At 36.0% G+C, this 27316-nt stretch overlaps 2 protein-coding genes across 3 annotated transcripts; both read right to left on the bottom strand.

The window, feature by feature from the left end:
* Nucleotides 1–924: 924 nt before the first annotated feature.
* Nucleotides 925–5112, bottom strand: asip2b (agouti signaling protein, nonagouti homolog (mouse) 2b). Its single transcript, XM_027148651.2, has 3 exons — nucleotides 4784–5112; nucleotides 3242–3318; nucleotides 925–2938 (listed from the first exon to the last, which is right to left on the bottom strand). The coding sequence occupies exons 1-3, from the start codon at nucleotides 4911–4913 to the stop codon at nucleotides 2762–2764; spliced, it is 384 nt and encodes a 127-aa protein (XP_027004452.2). The 5' UTR covers nucleotides 4914–5112; the 3' UTR covers nucleotides 925–2761.
* Nucleotides 5113–19185: 14073 nt separating this feature from the next.
* Nucleotides 19186–24697, bottom strand: LOC113644028 (sorting nexin-16-like). 2 transcript variants are annotated; one of them, XM_027148518.2, is made up of 8 exons: nucleotides 24576–24697; nucleotides 24180–24436; nucleotides 23766–23852; nucleotides 23464–23612; nucleotides 23128–23197; nucleotides 22914–23050; nucleotides 22740–22826; nucleotides 19186–20589 (listed from the first exon to the last, which is right to left on the bottom strand). In XM_027148518.2, the coding sequence occupies exons 2-8, from the start codon at nucleotides 24360–24362 to the stop codon at nucleotides 20475–20477; spliced, it is 828 nt and encodes a 275-aa protein (XP_027004319.1). In that variant the 5' UTR covers nucleotides 24363–24436; nucleotides 24576–24697; the 3' UTR covers nucleotides 19186–20474. The 2 variants fall into 2 exon arrangements, with proteins under 2 accessions (XP_027004319.1, XP_027004321.1); XM_027148520.2 differs by having other exon boundaries at nucleotides 22740–22823.
* Nucleotides 24698–27316: the final 2619 nt, after the last annotated feature.

Here is a 27316-nt window from a genome sequence, read left to right as displayed (position 1 = left end):
CTGCTTTCTGTTGTTTTATAAGATAAGGAGATTCATGGCAGGGCTCAGAAATGTCAGCACCTTGTAACAGTCAATCGGTTTACTGCTGTATAAAGCCTTCATGACAGAGTGAACATGGCAAGCAGACAGAGAGAAGGATGAAAATACAGAAGTTGATGAGATCTCTATACTGACTGTTCCACAACATTAAACTTAGATGTTCATAAACATTTCCTATAATGACTCCTATAATGAGAATCAGACCAGAACTTATTCTGTTTCAGATATTTTTTTTTTTAAACGGCTCACAAAATATGCAAAAAAAAACCAAAAAACACATTGTTCCTGATTGGTTCTGTAAATCTGACAAACTTTGAATATAACACATAATGGAACATATTTTCAAGTTGTTACGTTTGTTTTAATGTTGTTGTTGTTGTTGTTGTTGTTGTTGTTGTTGTTGTTTGGAGACTTCATTCAAAATAATGAAGATAACCAAAGTTAACCAAATAAACTAAAGTTCCGGTGAAATTGTCCTTCTCTTATGTTTTATCCTTGTGTTGTTCTTGAAAAAATAAATAAAAAGTTAAAAGCTTTATGTCCAAACAAATCTTGAGGAGAAAGTAACTTTAGGATGTAGAGTTTCTACATGTTCGAGTAGGGAAATGACAGAAAACATTTTAAAGTCTCTAGTGGCATAATAAAACCTTTTTTTGGTGGTGGGGGGTTGGGGGATAACATTGTATAAAATATTACGGACGTTAGCTAGCTAACACACAGTACATCACTGAAAATCTTCATGTTTTCTAATAAATTTTAGTATCATAAAATGTTTCAGAACGAAATTTAGATTTCAGAGACAAATTTAGCCTGTGTACCTGAATCAGATGGTGTCTTAGATCCTAGAGAACACATTCAGAAAATGATAGAAGATCCATTTGAAAATGTCTTCCTTTGTTGTATTTATTATCGTATATTAGTTACTGAACAAGACAAATGATTGATTAGTAAGAAGCAGAAATCAAAACAAAAAGTACTATCCCGAGCTTCTATCTGCGTTCATAAAGCAAATGCCGATCACAGCTGGGATTTCTAACAGTACTGTCAAAATGCACCTCACTCGGATACAACTTGAAATACAATGTGCATCAAAAATTTCTCTGTCTTAAAAAAACAAAACGTGGGACGTCTCCGTAATTGAATATCGTTAAAACGTTCCAGAGATGCCAGTTGATTCGTGGCACGGCCGAACTGGAAGATTTGTTTTTTTTTAATACGACGCTTTGTAAAAAGTAAAATATTTCAAAAAGAATTGGTTCCGGTACTTTAATAAATAATTTTATTGGTTGCGTTAAATCATTGTACCTCAAACAATAAATAAACTAAATCCATTTTCACCCAGATTGTTTGAATAATGACTTTGTTTCTGAATGTCAAATAACATCTCATGGCCTATTAAATGGCAATGCTACCATCAAGGTGGTGGTCTTGAACGTCCAACCCTTAATATGCAGATGGCTATAGGCTATATAGTCTCTAAATTGTTGACATCAGAGTTATTACCTCAGAACCATTAACTAATGAGGAGCATAAACCGAGAGAAAGGCTTCCTCAAAGATGGCAAAATCTTAGCCTAAATCTTTTCCAGTGTTTTTCTCATGATTTATGTGCTTAAGCTAATGATGGATTATGTATAAAGCAGAACTGGTGGCTCTTCTAAAATCACACCTTTCCCCCATGATGGATGGACCACCAGTAAACAAATTTTAGAATGTTCAGCAGGTTCCCTGAACAGACAACATATCTTATTAAAAGTGAGTGGTATGAGTTCGACCACGAGGTCAATCGGGAGTCATCCACCTACTGGAGTTTTTAGAAGGTGGACTTTAAAGAGATCTGTTTTAAATCAGTATAATGCATGGGCAGGTCTTAAGGTACTATCGTACCTCTGTCCAAGAGCATCCAAGATCAGACTTCTTGGAGTTGAGGAGGAAGCTTCATGTGACCAGAATCTTCACGTGACATGAAAATCTTTAGTAGTGCTTAGGGACTTGGTATGGACAAGCCAAAAAGTGCCTAGCTGACTAGTTAGGCTGTGTCAACTCGAGGATTGAATGTAACCAGTTCACCAGTTGGCTGTATTGGTTTCTAGTTTCTGAGACCTGTGCTCCTCTCTACTTGGCTTATTTTTAAGCTTGCAGGGCTGATATGCACATATCTAATATCCTTGCATTTTTGTTTGATCAACAAGGTTTTGATTAGCTGAATAATTCTGACTGGAAACCTTCAGACAGTGCAGGACAAATAATCCCCAGGACCAGACATTAGAACCCTTGCCATGATTACATAGCCACCATTCTAGTGACGTGATGCCAGATAATATTTGTTTAGCTAATGCTTTCCAGTCTTTGCTTTTGCGCTACCAATTACCGGACAAAAGCCTTCATATATTGTACGATACCGACAATAGGAGCGAGCGAACTGTTATTGTGAGGACGTTGCATGCTGAAGCAGAATACTGTAAAATATGATAAAAGATTTGTTATTATCCTGACATGAATATTTTCTCTGTCATAGCTCAGAACTATTTTATATGCTGATTGCATTTTGGGGAAAAATAAAAAGGCGGCTTGGTTATTGGTTTTTCCCACAAAGTTTGCGACTCAGGAGCGAGCCGCAGAATCTGGAGACTGGACTGGAGGGCATGCGGAATGCATTTATGCAGTGCTAATGGTGTACAAGCATACAATATGCTACAAAATAAGTACTTAATACATAGGATTTAGTTCTTTCTGGAGCAAACGCCAAGCTTCCAACACTGGCAGATCGTGTTGAAGAGTCGACAATGGCAAAAAGCGCAGGGACTGCAGCACGGAGATTGTGCTGAGCAATTCTCCTTCAGACGGGCACAGCGCCGCACCGAGCTTGGCCTGGCATTGCCCTCCTCAGGTCTGGTCCTCTGCAACACACATGGATTGTTTGTTTAGACAGGAAAAGCTATAAACCAGAATTTGTAGGTTAGGAAACAGGAAAAGAACGTTACTAGATCCTTATGTTTGGCGTTGTCAAAAGATAAAGTGGGGGGGAGAACAAACAGAACGCAATAAAATACAGTGCCACACAGACACAAGTAATCAAAAGTATACAATGTGCAAATACTTTGAGAGACCTTTAAAGACAAGCAGATGGCATTAAATGTGGAATGTTGGAAAAATGCAAACTTTCCATACTAATTATCAGGTTTCTGTGTGAAATCACGTACCGCTACGTTCTGTTTCTGTGGGGGTAAAGAGCGTCTCCTACTGAAGATTCCTGTCATCTTATCCACGTTCATGTTTTCTAATGAAGAATTAAGAGGTGTTCAAATTACTTTTTATCACCAGACATAATACAAGCTAGCAGGAGAGCACACTTCAGTAAGTAAAACAAAACGATCCTTTATCTTCCCATGGCGACTACCTCAGTGCATAAACTAGGTATTTGTTCCTTAAGGTTTGGTCTGCATTGTTCTTTTTTAAGGCAGAAGAAGAAAAGGATATAAGCAGGAAACACAGTGTTTGGACTCCTTATGAAACAATTCATCCGATTTTTTTGATTTGTGCCTTAAAATAATTATTTTTGGCAAGAAATGGTTGAAGTTTAATCTAGGTTCATGTTTCATTTTGACTCTTACCTCACACAGATTTAAATTAGGAATAAAATGTTAGATTATATTAGAATATCTAAAACAACAACAACCAAACCAAAAACACTTCAAAAACAATTACTTTCAGGTCACAAATCAGCACAAACCAATGACGTTTTATCTTTTATGTATTAATTTGATTATATGATTATTTATCTTCTCTAACACATCTCAGCAGTTACAGTTTTGCCCAGCACTGGCAGAGGGCCACTCTTGGGCCCATGATAAAGACCCTTAAGCCCTAAACTGCTCAGATTCCGTTCCGCTTCACTTGCAAGTCCCTTTAAATAAAAGTGTCTGCCAAATGAATCAAACGTACCAAACCAGGAAAAAAAAGCTGGAAAAAAATACATAACAATTGACTTGCTCTGTCTTCTATCTAGAACATCACCTCCATATGGAAGCAAAGTGAAATCCCAATTCCTGTTTACAAAAATAAGGCAAGTTCCCAGTGAATACTGGTTTGGGAATTTATTTCATTGAATCCTGCCTTTAATCCTTTTCTGGTAAGTGGTGCCCGAGGCACATTGTGAGAAGATTTCAGACGGAAATTGCACTCTTTTTATTTGTTCTTCAAGGAAATTAAAAAGTCAGTCTTGAGGGTACAGAACCATTTCAGAAGCAGAACACCTCATAAAACCTGTCACACCTTATGAGCCATAACTACGGTGTGCATATCGGACCAACGTGTCTAAGGATCATTTACACAAAATGTAAACAAATAATTTTTTCAAGTATGCTGAATCACATATGATGCACTCAAGCTTTAGGGCCTTCTGGTTATCAAATACCAAGAAAGCATCAGCTGTAGTGCATCTTTAATATAATGCTAAGACTTTGCATTTATGTAAAAAATAAATAAATAAAAATGTAAAAAAATAATAATAAATAAAAATACAAAAGTTTAGTTTTTGCTATTCAAATAAATTATTCTGCAATAATTCTGTTGTTATTTATAAATCACATTTCTCCTTAAAATAAATAAATAGATAGATAGATAGATAGATAGATAGATAGATAGATAGATAGATAGATAGATAGATAGGTAGATAGATAGATAGATAGATAAATAAATAAATAAATAAATAAATAAATAAATAAAAATTTTGGAAAGCTTACCTGGGCTTTCAGAAGTGCAACCATGGGGCGCGTCGGTGTTTAAATGTTTTTTGCACAAATCTTCAGAAGCCACAGTGGACTGAATCAGTGCAAAGAATAAAAAGATGCAGAGAAAGTATCTGCTTGCCATCCTTATAATGAAAAGAAACAACAACAACAACAAAAACAACAACAACAACAAAAAAAACCTTGCAATGTCAAATGTAAAAAAGAAAACAACAACAAAACCAAACAAGCCTTGAATGTGTGTGAAATGAGATTGATGTGATTAGTCTAACAGCTACACGCTGCATCACAACCTGCTCTGACGCAACCACGTTTTAGCTGCTCTTTTGTCGGACAGATAATGGATTTGACTCCGCTGCATTGGATTCATTTGAATCATTTGATTCACCCACCATGGTTTTCACGGGACGATTATTACAAACCAGAATAAAAAAAATAAAAAATCACTTCTTTTAAACAAACGAGAAATGGTATGAAAAACCATTTAGCACGAAAAAAATAATAGTACGATTTTTTGTATTGATGTCTAATAATCATGCAGTGATATTCGCGTAGTGATTCACTTTCACTGAATCGATTCATCCGGGCAAAAAAGAACGGATTACTCTAGTCTGGCTGATGCTGCGTAAAAGTATTTATTTGGCTTAATAACGCTTTGTTTTTAAAAGGAATTCTGGGAGTCGTTTTCACTTGACCGATTCGATTCTTTGGAACGAAATCCTAGTGTAAGTGTAATGAATTCTGTGAATTAATAATTGATTCAGTACTAACACATAACTGATAAACAGTAGTGTGCTTTCAGTGATTCGAGCTCATTTTTCTTCCTCATCTTCTTCTTCCTTTTATAATAATAATAATAATAATAATAATAATAATAACAATAACAATAACAATAACAATAACAATAACAATAAAAATATAATTGTTGTTGTTATTATTATTAATATTATTATTGTTGTTGTTGTTATTGTTATTGTTATTGTTATTATTATTGCTGTTGTTGATTATGTTATTGTTGTTGTTGTTGTTGTTGTTGTTATTGTTGTTGTTATTATTATTATTATTATCTGAGAACAGAATAACAGCAGCAACAACAAAATAACTAAATTAGTCTTTTTTTGCACAATTCAGAATTTATTTATTACCAATTTAAGAGATTTTCTAATAGAATCGATCCTCTTGATTCAAAATTCACTCTTTTATGTGAAAATACAATTATATACCAGACTAAACAATGATACACTTCTAGTTAATAATGCAAATTCTCTTTGTCTGAGAGCCTAATATAAATAAATAAAATAATAAATAAATATAATATAATTGAGTCTAGTGTCTCGGAAGGATTTAGATTGATCTTGCTTTCTGGATATTACACAAAATCAGGATGCCTATTTACTTAAAAATACTTTTTAAAAAAAAATCCTAAAAATGCAATCTACTAAATGTTCCCCATTAATCCAAATCTAAATACTCCAATGAAGCCTTGTGTGTATTTTTTTTTAAATATAAACTATTATCTATTATTGTTTTTTCATTTCTATGTTCTAATGAAAATAGGAAGGTAGAATTAATGAGGAATACCATTGTAATGAAATTAAATGGGGCTGTGTTTAAAATAACACAAAAGGTTGTGAGTATTTTGTATCTAATGAGCTATAATAAGTGAGTAGGGGGGAAATCATTGCATGTAGACAGACAGATAGACAGACAGACAGACAGACAGAGAGTCTTTTAACATGAGTGGCACAAAAGCCTGTTGAACCTTTTGTACCTGGAGGCAAGCGAAGCGCAGCTTGGCCTCCCTCCATTTTTCTCAGAATGAATTAATTTTTTTAGGGCATATTGTCATGAAGTAGCTGAAAGCCTGGAGATGGAGTGTTCTTGAGGAAATGAATGTGGAGTTCATACTTTCTCATTCAAATTTACATTTAAAAACAACCCTTTTGTCTGTACTATGGTTTTATCAGAAAAAAACTCTAGATCCTGGTCTTTCAATAGATGATCCGTATACTATAGCAGCAGCTCTGACATGAACACAGCATTTGGTACAGTAATGGTGGAGGTTTTCTGTTTAGAGGAAGAAATGGTTTTCTTGACTTATTAAAGAAAAAAGAGAAACTGGATGAACCAAAATGCTAAATGTAATACTAATAGTTAACATGTACCTTCTTACACCACCACAAATCCAATGACTATAGTGACTGTAGATCGTTCATCAGATGTTCAATGGCATCAAATGGCACATAGAAACGTTGGCCAATAACCAATAAACCAGAACATAAACGTGAAATTTTAAGCACATCAGGAATATGGATGCTTATGTGGCAATTGCCCTGATGATGTTTGACTGATTTATAACTCATCGACATACTTATGAGCCTTGGTATTGCCCCGGTTTAAGAAAAGATGCAAGAATCATGCTTGAGGTGACAAACCAACAAATAAAATAGCACTTTCTTTGTCTTACGGAAGACCAAAGAAGAAAAGCTGGATTCGATTTCAATGTGCAGAAATGTAGATGACGCTAAAGCTGGAGAAAGGAGAGTACAACCCTGTGTGTTGTAGGCTAAATTATATGTATATATATATATATATATATATATATATATATATATATATATATATATATATATATATATATATAACATGAAGACAGACTGTAATATTTTGATATTTTTGTTCATATCCAACAATTCCCAATGGAACAAGATACAAAACAGAATATAGTTATGGACCCTGGGGAGGTGTTGTAGCATCATATGAATTGAACATCTAAAAAAAAAAAAAAACACCTTCTGAATCAAAACGATTAATGAAACGACCAGACAATTGTCTTTATTTTAACTCTTTTCCCCAGAAGCCAAAAAACGGAGTTTGTGTCTATTTGGTTGTGATTCTCGCTGAGATGCCCCGAATGCTAAAGTCAAGTCCACCACTGAAATTTTGTGTAAGGTTATCCTACAGAGAGAAAAACACATGTCTCATACTGACAGCCATGAGTACCATAATTCATTGTTTTATTCAGAAAATGTCAGATACGTGTATTTCTATTCTTCTTCACACTGGACCACTTTGGAGACTCTTGAAAACCTTGTTCTTGGCTGTATTTCTGACAAAGTACGTGGCACCATTTTGTACGATTTGAAGATTTTGTTTCTCCTTAAAGTATACTCCATCTTAGTGCGACACTGCTTTCAGCACACGTCCTGGAATCATCTGATCATTTGCAGCACTTTTCGTCATCCCGGACTTTGATCGACGTCCCAGTTGTTGCGCAATTGATGAAACTGTCAGCTGGGACAAAGCACCATAAGCTCTCCAACAAAACATGTGCATCCTATTTTTAAAAAAAATACTTTATCAAGAGTCGACCAGCTTCTATATAGGAGGAAATATCAAGTAATATTAAGACTTCTGGTCATTCAGTACATTCAGGTATTCAGCTGATCTCACAACATAATGTTACTAAACCTGGACCTGACCAACTGAAGCAACCTCCAACTAAGAAGTATATACTGTAGACGCAAATAATTATGGGTGCACCAATTCATCTGCCTCTCTACTTACCCATCAATCTGGAACAGGGTAAATCTGGGTCATATACTGTAAGACATTGCATTAATGTTCACTATTAAAACTAACCCTGAGCTTTACTGCTGTTTTTTTCTTTATGATTTCTAATTTAACGATCAATCAGGATTTTTTTCCAACCGCATTTCTTCCACAAAGAAGAAAGTTCGCCATTAACCTTTCAGACTAACAATGCGCTGGGTTGTTTTTAACCCGATTTCTGTAGTTCTTTGCCAATAATTTAAACATTTATAAACACAGTACGTTCTTTTCCACCACTACAGGATACATCTTGTTGCCAGCTGAACCATATTAACCATATTAACCATTATAATTATCCAATGGAAGGCTTTGTGTGTGTGTGTGTGTGTATATATATATATATATATATATATATATATATATATATATATATATATATATATATATATATATATATATAAAGGTTTTGTTTATCTGTTTATTTATTTATTGTCTAAAACATTACGGAATATCCAATATCCGTTTTTAAAATAAATGTATGATGCTTATTTCTATTATATTTATTTATTATTTTAGCATATCTGGTATTATCATTTATTGTTTGTTTGTTTGTTTGTTTGTTTAAATAAAAGAAAGATAAATCTGTTTTTAAGATATTTTTATGATAACGTAGAGGAAACAAATATTAGAAGAAAAAAACCCAGAAATGCACAATAGTTTTTAACTTTGTTATTGTTTGCAAAAAAAAATAATCTATATGCAAACATATAGCATAGTTGTTTTTTTCCTTTGTTTATCTGGTTTATCATTTTGGGTAATTACGTTTTGGGATCTAAATGATTTTGTAAAATTGATCGTGATTGTGACTTTGTTTATCTATTTAACACAATAATTTTTTTTTTGGCATATGGGAATAAAAAAAAAACAATACAGCAAATCATTGATGAAGAACAGGGCAGCTGGTGAGCACATCTTTCTCTTCTATTGTGCTGGGTTGTTTAAGACTTATGGAGTGAACTTTGAGGACTTGGCATGGTCGTTCTATCAAGTGAGATCATAAATAGCAAGGCAGATCTAATCCGTGTTGTTCATTAACCGAGATAGACGAATAAAGGTCCTGTGGGTTCGATCTTTTCAGTGTTTTAGCTTTTAGTGTTTCTGTCTCTGTAAGGAAATAAATAAACAGTAGGTAACCTTGTTAAAACATCAGGTGACCAAAGACATCTTGCGAGTGCAGAAAAAGACCAAAGACCGTAAACAACGAGCAGCTTTGCATTTGATTACGATGCCCTGAGGCTTCTCTGATGTCAGGATCTTGAACACAGAATTACTAGTTCTTTATTACAGACCTCTTTTTATCGTCCAAACACGGACTGATATAGAAAAAAAATGTGCAGCTGATTCATTCAAGTCTCTAGATGTTAGATTATTTGTTATCTGATCTTCTCTACAAAGGCCATCATGCTTGAGGGGTTTCATTCCAATCAAGTAGGAACCTTTCCAGTTGTTGTGTTGTTGTTTTTTTGGTTTTTTTTTAAACAGTGACGTGACATACGGCTAATTACGGTGACCCATACTAGAATTCGTTCTCTGCATTTAACCCATCCAAAGTGCACACACACAGCAATGAACACACACACCGTGAACACACACCCGGAGCAGTGGGCAGCCATTTATGCTGCGGTGCCCGGGGAGCAGTTGGGGAGGTTCGGTGCCTTGCCCACGGGCACCTCAGTTGTGGCCGGCCCGAGACCCGAACCCACAACCTTCGGGTTACAAGTCAGACTCTCTAACCATTAGGCCAGGACAAATTGGTCAAGTTTATAAATAATCCACAACTCATTTTAAAGCAAATAAATGAAATAAACATTTTAGCAACTATCTTGGTAAAGCTATGTAGCAAAGATCGTGAAGGGATGGGGGAAAGGGAATTAAAGAAAGGACATCAGTACATCAGTGATCACATTTAACCAATAATTTAGATAATGCCTGATTTTTTATTTTTTTTAATTATAAAAAAATTTTTTTTGAGAGAGAGAAGGTGGAGATGAACTGGAGAGTTTCCTTATACATGGCAACCCTGGTTAGTGCAGTTTAGTTTACTTGACTGTATGCTGTGAAGTCTCAATTCTAAAAACCAATACTTTTAATACCAATATATTTATTTATTAAATAGTAGCTTATAATTCAATTTGAAGTTTAGAAATGTAGAAATTTTTTTAAGATGTTTTAGCCTAGTGGTGAAGGTGTCGGTTTAACAATCTGGATTAATATCCACCAGGCTGCCACTGCTGGACCCCTGAGCAAGGCCCCTGAGCAAAACCCTCAATTTCTCAGTTTTATAAAATAAGATAAAAATGTAAGTCGCTTTGTATAAGAGCGTCTGCTAAATGCTGTAAATGTAAATGATAAAAAATATGATTTCGTCTTCTGAAGCGCTTTAACTAGAAAAAAAATAAATCCCAAGCAGTGCTGCACAAATTCAAACACGAGCTTCGTGTCATAATCCCTTAAAATGAGCTTAACGTCCTGTTTCACAACCTTTTCTCAGTCTTGATTAAGTCTAATCCTGAGTTAAGCAGCAAGGGAAAAGAAATAAAGGAACAATTGAAATCTGTCTCTCTTTTTTTTGATTTGTCTGTTTAAAACGATGCACTGTTGCTCTGCTGAAACTTGCATTTTGTTTCACATACTTGAACTTTCTGCACCACAAATATTTACTCAAACCCTCTTTCCGTCCCGTTCTTACTTCCGACCAGGAGGTCATGACTAATTATATTTTATTGTAGTCGGTTTTTTTTTTTAACATTATTGCTCTCCAATTTAATCATGATCTCATTAAAGAAACGTGCTCTTTTATGTTCTTTCAAATTACAAAGGAGAAAATGACTATTGTGAGGCTGCCAGTAAAGAGTTTAGTCATCTGTGGTTTTTGGTTAGTTAATCACACAAATTAAAGAATATAATTAAAGTAAAAAAATCCACCCTAATCAACGTTAAATAGTATTTCTTGACTTGATAGTTTAAACGACTTTCATGTGCATGTTGGATTATTTCCATTATATTGGATTATATAACCTTTAACCACAACGTAGCAGGAAATAAATGCTTTAATGTCACTCCATCTGTCCACTTTATCCTAACGTTTCCACAGATAAAGCTTTTATTAGATAACTGTAAAATTTCTTCAGATGTTAGGCTGGGATTAAGATTAAGATAAACATTATTTATTTTATTTTTTTGCTATGTGATATTTAATGTGAAACGCGTTCACCATCCTGCCTCACAGACTGTTTTTTATGAGAAAGAGTTTCCAGGTTTTGATAGTAAAGGTGTTGACGATTATTATGATTCATGAGTGTAATTTAAAGCATGGACCGTTTTATTAAATCTCGGTCATGTGGCGTTTCAGAAAGACTGGAAGATATAAACTGTGTAGCGTGACCCAGGCGTAGTATAGATTTCAGGGAAAATGATGTCGTTTAAAAAAAAAAAAAACACGTTTGTTGGGAAAATCAAAAACATTCATATGAACCATCCAAAAAAACTAACTACAGATTATCTGTCAGTGATGTTTTGTTAAAAGAAATTTTCCAGACACGAGAAGCAATTGGCTGGAGGACATCCAGTAAAAATGTTGCGTCGCTTTGCCAACGACCACAGTTTACATACAAAAACATCCAAAATTCATCCAAAGATTGCGGGTCCGTAGCATAGCTGGTTTGAATTTGACCAAATAGGTGCATGTGGTCAATTAAATTAGACAAAGTTTATTATACTAATTCACAGCAAACTGCTTATTAAAAGCAAAAGTTGCTCTTCAATGATATACCGCAGGAATACAAAGATAGACTTATTAGGAGACTTGTTTGTTCTTGAATATAGGTTCTCAGATATATCTACAAATTGAATGTCTTTTGACTTAAATAAGAACACAAAAGTGTTGCATTCTTCATCGCATTTATAGAGCAAAAGGATTCAGACACCACGAATGAACAACAATGTTGAAAAGTTCTTGCAGTCAATCACAGTTCTGAGGTATCTGAGCAAGTTCTCAGCATCTTCATCTTTGGTAAAATCTCCACAGGGATAACGACCATGGACATTTTAGGCAGTCATTTCGATCTACACTTCAGGTGGTAAATACCAGCAGTTATCGATGACCTTTGGTTGCAAAAAGTGGAGTTTGTTTGTTGTCCAGACCAGTTTCTTGACCAGTGAGGGTCAGTGGTTTGTCCTGGTACATCAATATTGCTCCATTCGTGGTACGTTCATGGACTGTTCATGGAAGTGGTGGCTCAAGTCATTAATGCCCTGGGTTGCTGATAGGTGGATTGGGGTTCAAACCCCATCTTTGCCAAGCCTCCACTGTTGGGCAAATGAGCATGGCCCTTAACCATCACTGCTCCAGGGGTGCTGTATCGTAGCTACCTCTGTACTCTGACCTCAACCTCCTCGGTTGAATTATGTCACGAAAAACATTCTGCTTAAATGAATGGTGGTGATAATAAAGATATAAAAAGATTCAATTTCCTTCAGTGACACATGTTGTCCTGGTGTCAGTTGCAGAGATGCAGCCCTGTGTAAAGATGCTCATTCTGTACCTCCTGTTCTTCACTGTAGGCATTGTGTTTTCTCCATCTATTCCTGCTTCACTTCTACCTGTTGTGTAGGTGTGTTAGATTGTGATACAGTGTTGTGTTGTTCGTGCTGCTTTCCGGACCATCCTGAAACTCTTTCCTTTCGTGTTCATGGTTTATTGTTGCACGGCAAATCTGTCTGGAGAAAATCAGCTGAAGTTCCGTGAAGTTTTCACTTTGCATATTTTCAAATCAGTCGTCATGAAAGGTGTGTTTAAGATCGCTTATGTTGTCCCTATGGCTTCAGGATTCCCCTTAATGTGAAGAACGATTGCTACTCTCTCTCTGTGAGCTCGTGTATGTAGAAGAGGGCAGATCACACTTTTCTCTGAGTCCTGTGCATGAGCAGCAGTTTAAAAGTACCTCTGGCTTACCTCTCTCTCAGATTGTATCTGTTATATGTCAAGGGTGAGCTGGGAATTGTAAAAAGACTCAAGTGTCCATGAAGATCCAAAAACAAAGAAAAATGAAGTGAATATGAAGAAAAACAAAACAATTTTTATATGTTTTTGTGTCTAAAATTATTTTTTTAAGATTCTTCATAACTTAAAAAAACATGCATAGCTTCCAGTGTATAGTCTATAGATTATGAAACAACTGTAGACCTTGAGTCATCCCTGGGAACTGTTATTTAGTTCTTCGAGCAGGCCTGCGTTTGGCTTTGGTGGTATCAAAAACAGAGAATTTGGCTACTTCATTGATAAAAGAACTGCAAGATCTGAACATCCCAGCAGACTGGAAATCATTACTGTTGGTGTCCTGAAACAAAGAGCAGCTCCAAACCCTTATTTTACTGATTTTACACACAGCTGTCTGTTTTGGCTCAGAGAAACAGACAAACAGTTCAGGATGCTGTGTTTTTTTTTTTTGTTGTTGTCTTTTTTTCAAGTATGCTTTAAACGGTGGAACTAAATCATGGCTTCACATAGCTGATTAGAAATTCAGGGGGTTCAAGCAAAAAGCCGCACACTGTTGGACGCTTGAGAAAGTCTCTTATCCGTATGTTCTCCGGGGGCTGCTACAGTACACCATGGCTGACCCCAGCTTCTTACCGCTCTGAGATATGTCAAGAACGAACTCCACTGTACTTGATAAATCAAGTGTTTTTTCTTTTTTCTAAAAGGACAAAACATAAAGATCTCTTTATATCTATATTTACATGTATGAATCTATAAAGATGTCAAAGTCAAGAGGCTAAAATCAGTTAAACTCATAAAGCATTGTGAATTTTTATTTTGAGAAGCCGTCTCTGCTATCCAGACAAAATGTATCCGTGTTTTAAAGCTTTTATTGTTCAGCTATAGCTTTCATTGGTTTATTAGATCACTGAACGGCAAATGTACCCCGATTAAGCATGCTAGGATGTTAATCTGGTAGAATATTTTATGCCCATTATGTAAGTAGTCTAGAAAACAAAAGTTAACCGTTCACTAGACTAATCGTCAATGAGCTACGCTGCTGTACGGTATAAAGAAAATATCCGCTCGTTTTGTATCATTTCTGAAAATTTTATTCTCAAGACACGGAACCAACAAGAAGACCGGTAGAAACAAACCAGTGAATCGAGAACAAAACAAACTTTGGAACATCTGAATGACAGAGACAGGGACAGGAATAACATCAAACCAACATCAAATGAACAACAGGTAAATAAACACCAAGTGCTCGCTGTATTTGTATACAGACAAACAAAAATAATTTATAATAGCAAGGCAGGGTAACTAAACACCCACAGCTGGAGGGGACGATTACAGACATAACAATCAGACCAAACACAGCACAATGACTTAGACAAAAATAAAACCAAGATCAAAATTCAGCTCAATTGAATTCAAATTTATTTGTATAGCGTTTTTTTTTTTTGTTGTTGTTTTTTTTTTGTTTGTTTTTTACAATCGACATCGTCTCAAAGCAGCTTTACGGAACATAAAAATAGAACAAAAGGTTATTATAAAGAATAATATAATACAAATTTCAAGATTAATATATTAGATATATTTAAATGTGTTTGTATTTATCCCCAATGAGCAAGTCTGAGGTGATCAAAACAGGCAGATTACAGGAATAGTGTTCAACCAAAGCAGGGAAAACGTCATTTTTTATTTTTTTTTTAACAATTAAATCAAGCCCACAGCAGCTGAGAAATTGTGCCATGGATGTTCAATGATGTAGCATTTTAGCCATTAGCTTGCTAAGTCAACTAGATTTGTGGCTGTTTCTGCACTGAACAGCTGATAGGGTGTTAACAATCACCACTGTACTGTCGATTTTCTTCTGTGTTTTGCACTATTTTGCACCCTTGCACCACCCAAAAACTTGTAAACATCATTACACTGTGCATCCATATTTATTCTGTATGTATATATTCATAATGACATTCCTTTTGTACAGCTTTATCTGTCATACCACTTCATACTGTATCATACTTATATAAAAACCACACTATATATACCCTTATTCAGTTATATGTACATATTACTACACCTTCTGTATAACCTCATACCATTATTTATTACACTGCCACTTGTAAATAAGCCATCTATGCACTTCTGGTTAGATGCTAACTGCATTTCATTGGCTCTGTACGTGTACCTTGCACAATGACAATAAAGTTGAATCTAATCTAATCTAACCTAATCTAATCTAATCTAACCTAATCTAATCTAATCTAATCTAATCTAACCTAATCTAATCTAATCTAACCTAATCTAATCTAATCTAATCTAATCTAATCTAACCTAATCTAATCTAATCTAATCTAACCTAACCTAATCTATTCTAATCTAACCTAACCTAATCTAATCTAATCTAATCTAACCTAATCTAATCTAATCTAACCTAATCTAATCTAATCTAATCTAATCTAATTTAATCTAATCTAGCCGGATGAAATTTCTTTGTTAAACCTGCTGTTACAGCCTGCAGTAATATTTAGAATCATTTGTACGGTATATCTTTGATAGATAGCTAGGTATGTAGCTATTAAAATGAGCCTAATAACACTAAAATATTGAAATAAAATAAATCAACAAATACCCTAGCCAGCTAGCTTTTGCTTAGTTAATTACTGCTCAAAAAGACGTTTTTAAATGTAAAACATTTTCATTCATTCATCTTCTACTGCTTATCCGATCTTCTCGGGTCACGGGGAGCCTGTGCCTATCACAGGGCACATACACACACACACTCTCATTCACACACACTCTCACACACTATGGACAATTTTCCAGAGATGCCAATCAACCTACCATGCATGTCTTTGGACCGGGGGAGGAAACCGGAGTACCCGGAGGAAACCCCCAAGGCACGGGGAGAATACGCAAACTCCACAAACACAAGGCGGAGGCGGGAATCGAACCCTGACCCTGGAGGTGTGAGGCGAACGTTGTACAGTTTTACTCAAATGAGTTATTGCTAAAGTGGCGTTAAGCTGGTGTTTTGCTCAAGTCATCTTCACTGGAATTGTTTGGAAGGTTGAATTTCAAATCTGTTCTTCTTTCAAGGTAAAAAGAGCAAACAATTGTACAAAAATACACAAAAATTATTGTTAGATATGTAATTATATAAGATATAAATAAGACCTAGCAATGGAAAAGCAGAGAAAATGCACGAGTCTGGATTTATTACCGTACCATTCTGCACAGCTGTGTTTGGTGTTTTTCTGTTTTCTGACTACAGATGGCTGTGGGACGGTCAGGAGTTGAACTCCATAATTCTAAGAAATAAATCCTAAATCATGCACATTGGTTATTTATATGATGCCATGCTTAAATGTTCTTGCGGGGGTTTTATTTTGAAACGTGTTTATGCCAAAATAATAATATACTTTAACAATTAAAAAATATATATAATGTCACTTCAGGTCGCATAATTAACAACCTTTGAAACATAGTTGGTTCTCGAAACAGCTATGGCAATAACCTCGCTCAGGGGGCAAGATTAGGAACATGTTTTACAACAGATTTAGAGTTAAAAGCAGAGGTATAAATCTTACGTTTGTTAATTTTTTAGCGCAGTCTTGCAATCATTAGTTTTTAATGATTTATGGCTAAAAAGGGCAAAAAAATGCTTTCAATTTAGCCACAATTTATGTGACTCTAGAATTCTAGATTTACTGTTATAGTAGTTTGTTCATAGCCGGGTCTGCCAAGCGTCTCCGGAAAAAGGCAACGAGATCGTGAAAGGTCACCTGTTTGTTCTCGCTGTGCTGGAAATGATCATTTTAATGCAGTTCAAACTTGGGATTCTACTTACAACCTTCAGGTCCTGTACTTGGTTCTCTACAAAAAGATCTGTTGGTGATCAATGAACCTTTAAACAAAGGTTTAAAGAATTAAACAAGCACAATCTTGTCCTTTTGTTTGAAATGAATTAAACTTTGTTTGAATTTTCTGAATTCTGAATTTCTTGTCTACATTTTTATATAATAATAATAATAATAATAATAATAATAATAATAATAATAATAAGAAGAAGAAGAAGAAGAAGAAGAAGAAGAAGAAGAAGAAGAAGGTGAAAGAATGATCTAACTTGGTTTCACAGAACCAAACCCCACTGGGTTCTCTCAAATGAATCCTGCAAAATGATTGGATATAAAGGACTATTTTGTGGTTCCACACAGGAAGCAAGTAATTGAACCATCTTAGACTCGACATAGAACCATTCCCTTTAAGAGTCGGTGCCAGCCATGAATTTGGAGGGGTTATGTATGTTTTGTGATATGTTTAGTGATTGTGGTGCCATTTTGTTAGTTAGTGTTGTACACTATGTTACAATAGTGAAAATAATGTGTAATGTAATATTTATAACAGTGTTTTATAGGATAAAGAAAACCCCGTACATATGGGGTAAATTGTCATGTTGTAGTCAAGAACAACATTTATAGTTTTAAGGTGGTTCAAAAGCCAAGTCCACATTGAGTCCAAATGTTAGCAATAGCAAAAAATAATCCTTTTCAAAGCCTTGATTTCAGATATTTGGCACTATTCACACACTGGACCACTGATTAGGCTGTTTTTGAGAGTAAGCAATTACATTTGTCAAACTTTGTTCCTTTCAAAAGCAAAAACATAATCATTTTGTCAACATAACTACATAATTTTAACACTCATTTTCCACCAAGAGACCAATGCCCAAGGCCAAACCTAGCCAAATATAAATGTCAAGAATTGAGCCCAAGGGTTCCTCCTAAAATCCAAGAACTTTCATTCTTATTCAAAGAACTAACATTCTTTCTTCACCAATTTCCAGTAAAATTCAACATCATGTTAATCCAGAAATCCAGCATAGAGCAGAGATTTGATCTCAGGTGTTTGATGGTGTTGATACAGTACATGGTGGAAGGGCTTTTTTTGTGCAGAGCACCACCTTCAGCAGGGAGTTCAACATCATTGTGGTTAATGATATCTAATGTTGTGGGACATCTGCGAAAAACAAATGACTCTCTGTCATCACTTCCTGCTTGGTAGCAGCTATAAATGTGACATTATACCAAATATTGCAAATATAATTATTTTTTAATAACGGGTTAATAAATTGAATTCTTCCCTGAAAGAGTTTACAAATACTGTTAAAAGGAATTGTATTAATTATACACTTTATTAGCAATAGAGAATAAACACACACAGACACATTACACCAAGGCGGTCAAGAACTCATGAAAATACAATAAAACAGTCTTCTTAATGCCCACACCAGATGTACACTTCTAAAAATGTGCTGATGGTCGATTTCCAGATGAAAAGGCACTGCTGGAACTCCATCATTTCTCATCTTGTAAATAGTTCGGATCTTTTTCATCCCAGCTGTTCAGACCACTCCAACATATTTCTGCCACGTAAAAAAAAAAAAAAAAAAAATAGTTATGGCTTGTAAATATCACCAGATATCATTTTACTCTAGGTGTTTAGATCACTTAACCTTTCAAACTCACTTCCAAGACTCTGACTACGTCTCTCCAGAATGCAGATGATGGAAGTTCTGTGCCGTGTCCATGAGATATGTTGATCTGGGGAAGCTCATTCGTTCGCTGTCTTCTGAGGTTGAATCACTCCAGCATGCTGCGTGGCTTTCTCTTTGCCAACAGGAGCTCCAAACTGGGGAAGGAAAGAAACATTGGGTTGTTTTCTGTGAGTGAATTTTCTGTTAATGTCCACCGCATATAAATCTTTATAATTGACAAGTCAACAATAAAAAAAAAAGTGAGACTTTTCAAAGCCTTTATTTCAAATATTTGGCACTATTCACACACTGGACCACAGATTAGGCTGTTTTAAAGAATAAGAAATTACATTTGTCAAATGTTCCTGTGAAAAGCAAAACATGATCATTTTGACAAGATAACAACATCATTTTAACACTCATTTTCCAGCAAGAGTCCAATTCCCAAGACTGATACTAACCAAATATCTATGTCAAGAGAAAGTCCAAGTCAATAGAGAAAACATCTTGAGACTGGATTAGAGTACAAGAGCTTTTATTCATACTCACCAATTTCCAGTGAAATTCGACATCACCATAATCCAGAAATACAGCATAGATCTAGTGGGGAAGTTGGTCCAAATGCAGCAGAGACTCGGACTCGGGGAGTTAGTAAGCTACGAGGTAACAGTTTGATGGAATTGGTGTTGATACTTTTGGAAATAATGTTAGACAACCAGACAGACTGAAGGACTCTTTGTTCAGAGACCCCGCTGGCACCACATTCAGCAGGCAGTCCAAAAGGATTGTGGGTAAGATCTTTTTTGGAAAGAGCATGTGCTGTTTTATGTTACTCATCAGCAACAAGGTGATGTACTGTAATGGCATCGAGTCCTTCATTCATCCGCTTCAAAAACGGCTTTATTAATCAGAGACTCGTTTAAAATGGCAAATTTAAAACACGTTTAAAAAAACAAATGACTTCTGTTCATCACTTCCTGCTTCAGACCATCTGTAAACTCACCTTTTCTCTTTTTGTTCTCTCTTTTAAAAAAGAGGCATAAATTAAATAACACAAAGACACCCTTGTAATATCAGTCGTTCTAGATATTTTTCTTTCTTTTCTTTTTTTTTTTTTTAATAAAAGTGTTCAAAATTGTTTTATTCCCTGAACGAGTTCCTATGAAATTGGGAATTTGTGAAAGGAAGTGTATTAATTATACACTTCGTTAGCAACAGACAATAAACACACAGACACATTACACCAAGGCGGTCAAGCCCTCGTGAAAATACAATAAAACAGTCTTCTTAATGCCCACACCAGATGTACACTTCTAAAAATGTGCCGATGGGCGATTTCCAGATGAAAAGGCACTGCTGGAACTCCATCATTTCTCATCTTGTAAATAGTTCAGATCTTTTTCCTCCCGGCTTTTTAGACCAGTACAACATATTTCTGCCACGTAAAACAAAACAACAACAACAACAACAACAAAAAAACAGTTACGGTTTGTAAATATCAACAGATATCGTTCCGCTCTAGGTTTTGAGATCTCGTTCCGATGATGGTAGTTCTAAGCCTGGTCCTTGAAATATGTTGATCTGGAGAAGCTCACGTGTTCGCTGTCTTCTGAGGCCGAACCGCTCCAGCAAGCTGCGTGGCTTATCTTTGCTAAATGGAGCTCCGGACTGAGGAGGTAAAGAAACACAGAGATGTGTTTACTGTATTTCTCTGACAGAACTTCCACTATAAACACCTCCCATACTAATCTTTATCATTTCTCAATACTTTGAGTTTCTTAACCTGGTTGCATTTAAGTCATTTGTTCAACATTACCCACAATGCCTTTGGATTACCTGCTGATGTGTTGGTAGTGGAATTCCATATCTACCTGCTGTAAATAAAGTGATGCAGCGGCACATTTCACGATACAAACGGAGTCGAAGGCGTTGGACTGTTATCATGATATTTATGTATTTAACCTACGACCTGTTCGGCTACCTGTCCGTGCTGTAAATGGCTGAAAATGGGTTTCTACATCAACGATTTATTGTTAGTAAACCATCAAGAGTGTGTGTGAGAATTGTAACGGTTCTGTGTTTTGTTGATGTCGCAATATTTCTGACCGGCGAACGAGGACTTGAAACGAAGCAATAAAAGCAAAACAATAAACTTGTTTTTTTTTATGTGTGATTTGTTACATATTGAGACAAAACAAACAGCCAACAAACCAAAATGTTTCGATTTTTGCTCCACACAGACAAAACAAATGGGAATTTTCCGGTTTGTTGGTTCTAAAGCTTTGGCAGTGAATGTAAACTGTCACAAGAATAAAGAACAATTTCAGGCTTATGGATAAGATTCACTTCCTAGGCATTTCACCTCTTCCTCATAAACAACCACAAGTATTTGAAGATACTGAGGCATGATAGTATGTGTGTGTGTTTGTGTGTGTGTTTGTGTTTTTGTGTTTCTGTGTGTGTGTTTGTGCGTGTGTGGTGTGTGTGTGTGTGTGCGTGTGCGTGTTTGTGCATGTGTGTGTTTGTGTGTGTGTGTTTGTGCGTGTGTGCGCGCGTGTGTGTGTGTGTGTGTTTCTGCGTGTGTGTGTGTTTGTGTGTGTTTGTGCACGTGTGTGTGTGTTTGTACGTGTGTGTTTGTGTGTGTGTGTTTCTGTGTGTGTGTTTGTGTGTGTGTTTGTGTGTGTTTGTGCATGTGTGTGTGTTTGTGCATGTGTGTGTGTGTGTTTGTGTGTGTGTTTGTGTGTGTTTGTGCGTGTGTGTTTGTGTGTGTGTTTGTGCGTGTGTGTGTTTGTGTGTGTGTGTGTTTGTGTGTGTTTGTGCGTGTGTGTGTGTTTGTGCATGTGTGTGTGTGTGTGTGTTTGTGTGTGTGTGTGTGTTTGTGCATGTGTGTGTGTTTTTGTGTGTGTTTGTTTGTGCATGTGTTTGTGTGTGTGTTTGTGCGTGTTTGTGTGTGTGTGTGTGTGTGTTTTTGTGTGTTTGTTTGTGTGTGTGTGTGTGTGTGTGTGTGTGTGTGTGTGTGTGTTTGTGTGTGTGTTTGTGTGTGTGTGTGTGTGTGTGTGTGTGTGTGTGTGTGTGTGTGTGTGTGTGTGTGTGTGATTGTGTGTGTTATCCAGACAGTTTGATTCACGAATGAGTAATATTTTATGGCTCAGCTGTAAAAGAAAATAGTGGTCTCTTTCCACTCCCTATTGCGAATCCTAAACCGCAGGCCTTAAGTCAGAGGAATACAAGCGAATTACTTGAAAATTCTTGGAACATATTTCTTTAGGATTTTCTGCGGCAAACTATTACGATTTTAGTATCAAGTTATTATTTGAATCAATTCCATGTCCTGATCCTATTATCTGTGTGTTCGCACACGCTGACTTTTCTGGTTTTGTATAGATTGGATATGACAGTTTAAGTAAAGAATCACAGTTGGGGGAATGAGCATGCTGATCTAAAAAATAACCAGCAACAGGGTGGTGAAATGTCCTGGCCGATAAACATAATAATTACCTCACCAGCCTCTCTCACTATCTCTCTCTCCATCTCTCTCTCTCTCTCTCTCTCTCTCTCTCTCTCTCTCTCTCTAACTGTTTCTTTCTTTGGCTTAAAAAAACACAAAACCACGAGAACATCATACACTTTTACAACAACGATGTTTTGCTTCAATCACAGAGTCTGTGAGCTGTTGCTCTAGCAGCCAAATCCGTCCGAGCCGCTTTTACAGACGATGAATCAACACCTTTTGATTCGTGAATCAGAATCAACTTTAGAATTGATTTGCTTTACACAATGATCAGAATACATGATCAGAAATTCTAAAGAATGAACACCTTCTGTCCGGGTCGCCCGCGTCGTCTGTACGTTCTGCATCGGTTTCTGGTTCTGGGTGAGCGTCATTTAACTCGTTAGAGATGCTGCTGTGAATCACAGAGTGTCCAAGTGAACAGCCTTAACGGAATAGGATTACGGGAATGACAAGTGGAACGTGTTCTTTGTGTCGTTACTTCTTGGATTTCTCCAGCCCACTGATTTGGAGCTGTCTGTCCTCCAAGATTCGTCTAAGAGACTGGATTTCTCTCTGCTTATCCTGCAGCTCCCTCTGCAGTCGATGGTTCGTCTCCTCCAATGTCTCACAGTAAACCTGGAACAGTGACAGAGCTGTAAAACCCTTCAAAAACCTTCTCAGAAATATGACACAGGAGGACAATCGGTTCTAACCTTGCTCTCCTCCAGACTATCAAAGGGACCCGGAGGGTCATCCAAGCACAGGAACCCTCTCACTATGTCACTAGAGCAAAAAAAGATGTAGACTTCATTTAAATGTATTCGTTAAGCAGAACAAAGACATCCAGAAATTCTCTTAATGACTTAAAAGTTTTATTTGAAGTAAACAAACTACAGACAAATGTATTACTTCAAGAACCTACTGGAGAATCATCCCAGCAGTGCCCCCTTGTGGAACCACCTGGAACTTCTTAGCTCTGCAATGACTGAATATATACAGTAACTGCATGAATCTCATTAGTTTTAAGAGCTGCACTTGTTCTTAGGTACCTCTTAGTCATGTCTTTTTGAGCAACCAGATTGTGGAGAAAAGCTTGCAACCCAAATTGTCTCTCTTCCAGGAAGTTCATGTCGTAGTTGTCTTTAAAGCGACGCTTGGGTGGCAGAGAGAGTCTGAGTTTGGGAAACATCTCTTTGAGCTGACAAACACACAAACACACACACACACACACACACACACACACACACACACACACACACACACACACAATAAAAAAGAGAAGAACTGGGTCAGGCAGTGACAATGCCTGGACCATTTTACCATCACATGACCTGAGACACTTCCTCCTCACCTTGTCGTGGAGCCTGGTGAAATCAGTGTAGCGCCGAAAAATCACCCAACTTTCATCGGGTGCTCTTCTCACCAGGATCTTGTAGACCTGAGAAAAGCGAAGACGTTGTCCTGCATGGTCGGGTATGATTCAAAATGTATTTTAAGCCATTGTTACTGTCACAGAGGCTATTCTGAGACATGTGTCGGTGTCTAATAGACAGTTCCATTATTTTCAGGAGGCTTCAGCACTGGCAAGAATTACTCACATTTGTGTAGTCACACATTTCCATGACCATAAACCATAAAAGAATCTTCATAAATTCCTCTTTCGTGTGTCCGAAAACACAGTTACTTATTTTGGACAAAATTTCTTATCCTGGATATTTGACTTCCAAATAAACACATAGAAAAACACTGTGTATCAAAGGCTTACCGTGAACTTTGCCCTTTCCTCCATGATTTCATAACCTAGTAATGTCGGTACAGGCGGTCTATCGTTCCTCTCGTCTGTACCGGATCTCGTACCGTTATCTTTGCTGACATGATCTGAAAGACACCCCAGGGATGATGTTCTCCTCTGTGAGTGTGTACCATGTCCAGCAAATGACTTCTCCATAAGATAAAGGCTTACAATGAAGAATTCAATATAAATGAGACACTTCCTCGGTCACGTGGGAGAAGAATCAGGATCTGTGTATATAAAGGAACGCAAATAGAACCACTCTTATGAACACCCTCAAGAAACATCTAATCCTTATGTAATACAGGATAAAACCAATAAAACGGCTATAAGAAATAACACCAGAGCTGGGAAGCATTTTATACTTACCAGAGGTCAAGGTCAAGGTTCCTTTTTTTTTTTTTAAAGAAAGAAAAATCAGAGTGAGGTTTGTCAGAGATTAGCTGATGATTGCTGCAGCATCCTCCTACACACTGGACTAGTTTCAGTAAGAGGCGGGGCATCAGTAGGACGGACAACCATTTCAACCAATCACATATCGCAACCGCAAAGGCGTGTACCCACCCACGTGAGCACGAATACCGGAAAACAAAACAAACTGCAGAACGATTTTGTTTTTAAGATGATGTTTATAATCTGTGGCCAGATAAATGTTTGCACATCACAATTTTCATAAAGAATATATAATAAAGGACAAATAATAAGAATAATAATAATGATAATATTAATAATAATAATAATAATAATAATAATAATAATAATAATAATAATAATAATAATCATCTGCGGTTTTCTTTCATTAAATGCATTTTATTTCAATTGTTTTTTTCCCGTTTCATCCCATTTCATAGTGTTTAAAAATGCTGCATAGTTAAAAAATTACAAATCTTTTAGCACCCCCTGCTGTTTAACTTTGGAATAGCATGGCAAAAATGAATTAAAAATCAAAATCAAATCAATCAAATAAAATTTTATTTGTCACATACACATACATACAGGGTACGACATGCAGTGAAATGCTTTATGTGATTAATACTGAAAACAAAAATTCCATTATATATTTACAATGCAAAAAATAAATCAAACAATGAAGTTGTAGAATAAAAAAACATTTATAGATGGATAAGCAGCGATAAGCAGCAAGTCCACTATATATAATAATATATGAATGTGAAATATTAGGCAGAATGTACAGTATATATAGATACACATAAATAAAATAGTGCAGATGAATTTAAGGCACAATATGTGTAGAGAATGAGGAGTGTAATATGTTCATTGTTTGTAGAATTGTACAGAAGTTATATACAGTATTTTTACAGTATTATAACAGTGTACTGTAGAGTTCAGTACTGTGATGATGGATGGAAAAAAGCTGTCCCTGAAACTTCTGGTTCTGGTGCATATGTTCCTGTATCTCCTTCTTGATGCAAGCACGTTAAACAGTTTGTGACTGGGATGTGAAGGGTCCTTGATGATGTTGTGAGCTCTGCACAGACATCTGGATTCTTTTATAAACATGTATACTCAGAAAAGTCAAAGCCAATTGACAGATAAATCTGTGTATTGGACCAGTGAATAAATGTGTAATAATCTAGTAAATTGTATTCATTTTTAAGCTAAGCTATGTTTTAGACTCCATGGAAAATAAGGCATAAAATCAGGGTATACATCATAAATGGCTGGTCATTAGTCTGTCCAATTTCTAATCGACTGGGTTATATCAAGAAGTGAATCATACATCCATTCATTTTCTGAACATCTTCTCCTACTCAGGGTTGCAGAGAACCTGGACATTATCCCAGGGGACTCGGGTAAAAAGGCAGGGAACATTTTATACACTACAAAAAATTTATAGATGTCTTTGGACCGAGGAAGGAAATCAAAATAACCGGAGGAAACCCCCATAGCACAGGGAGAATACACAAACTCTGGGCACACATGGCAGGGGGAATCCAACCCCCAGCCCTGGGGGCATAAGGCAACTGTGCCAACTACTAAACTACATGCAGTTTTTGTTTCTGTTCAATTGAACGGAAAGCCCCTTTTAAAGCACAGATTGTTAATGTAAGACTAAATTGTATCAACACTCTTATAATATCCCGAATACAATGTGTAATATTCTTTGGATTTCTGGGAATTTTCCCCTTTCCTGATGTACTAGATAATATTAGGTGCCATTATTTCTGAGGGTTTCCCAGAAGCCCATTATAATCTTATTACAGCATGTGGAATTCCCAGATTACTTAACTGTACATTATCACATGATGAAAGCACCTCAGGGTCTCTTGGTAGAAGCCTGAACATATCAAGGAGTTTACTTCCTCCCTAAATAATATACAGCTCTACACAACACAGGCCACGTGAACCAGGACTGTGTAATAGACCATTTAAAGTCGAATACTTCTTGTTTTTAATATTAAACGAAGTTATGAATATATAAGCAGTTTTCTAAACCAAGAATAAACAAATAAAAGTTTTATTTTTTAACACTCGTCAGATTTGTAAACCCGGAAGTAACTCAGATGAAATATTCCGATTCCAGTACTATGATTGGCTATTAGTAACCCAGCCTCCTCTTAACTGATTGGGCAGTTAAAATGTCTTTTACTGTGAATTCACTATGGCAACCAAAAAAAAAGTGAACGCTTACGTTACTGCTAAATATTTATTCTCTATATTTAATTTTGCATACGAGTGCATATAACGATTTAATAAAGCTTGTTAAAACAATACCTATATTTTATATAAAAACAATAGTAATAATAATATAGCTTTGTTGAAAAATACACCGATTCATTTCTGTCCTATTAACAAGAGCAACAACATCAACAACAAAATCAACAAGAACAACAACATAAAAAACATCAACAACAAAAACAACAACAACAACAAAATCAACAACATAAACAACAACAGCATCAACATCAACAACATAAACAACAACAACAAAATCAACAACATAAACAACATCAACAACAACAGCATCAACAACAACAACATCAACAACAGCATCAACAACATCAGCAACATCAACATTTACATTTACAGCATTTGGCAGATACCTTTATCCAGAAGTGTTGAAGTCTCTATCATTGGATACATTAACT

Source organism: Tachysurus fulvidraco, chromosome 1, assembly GCF_022655615.1.
Source record: "Tachysurus fulvidraco isolate hzauxx_2018 chromosome 1, HZAU_PFXX_2.0, whole genome shotgun sequence".
Taxonomy (NCBI): domain Eukaryota; kingdom Metazoa; phylum Chordata; class Actinopteri; order Siluriformes; family Bagridae; genus Tachysurus; species Tachysurus fulvidraco.
This window is presented reverse-complemented; position numbering and strand designations above follow the sequence as displayed.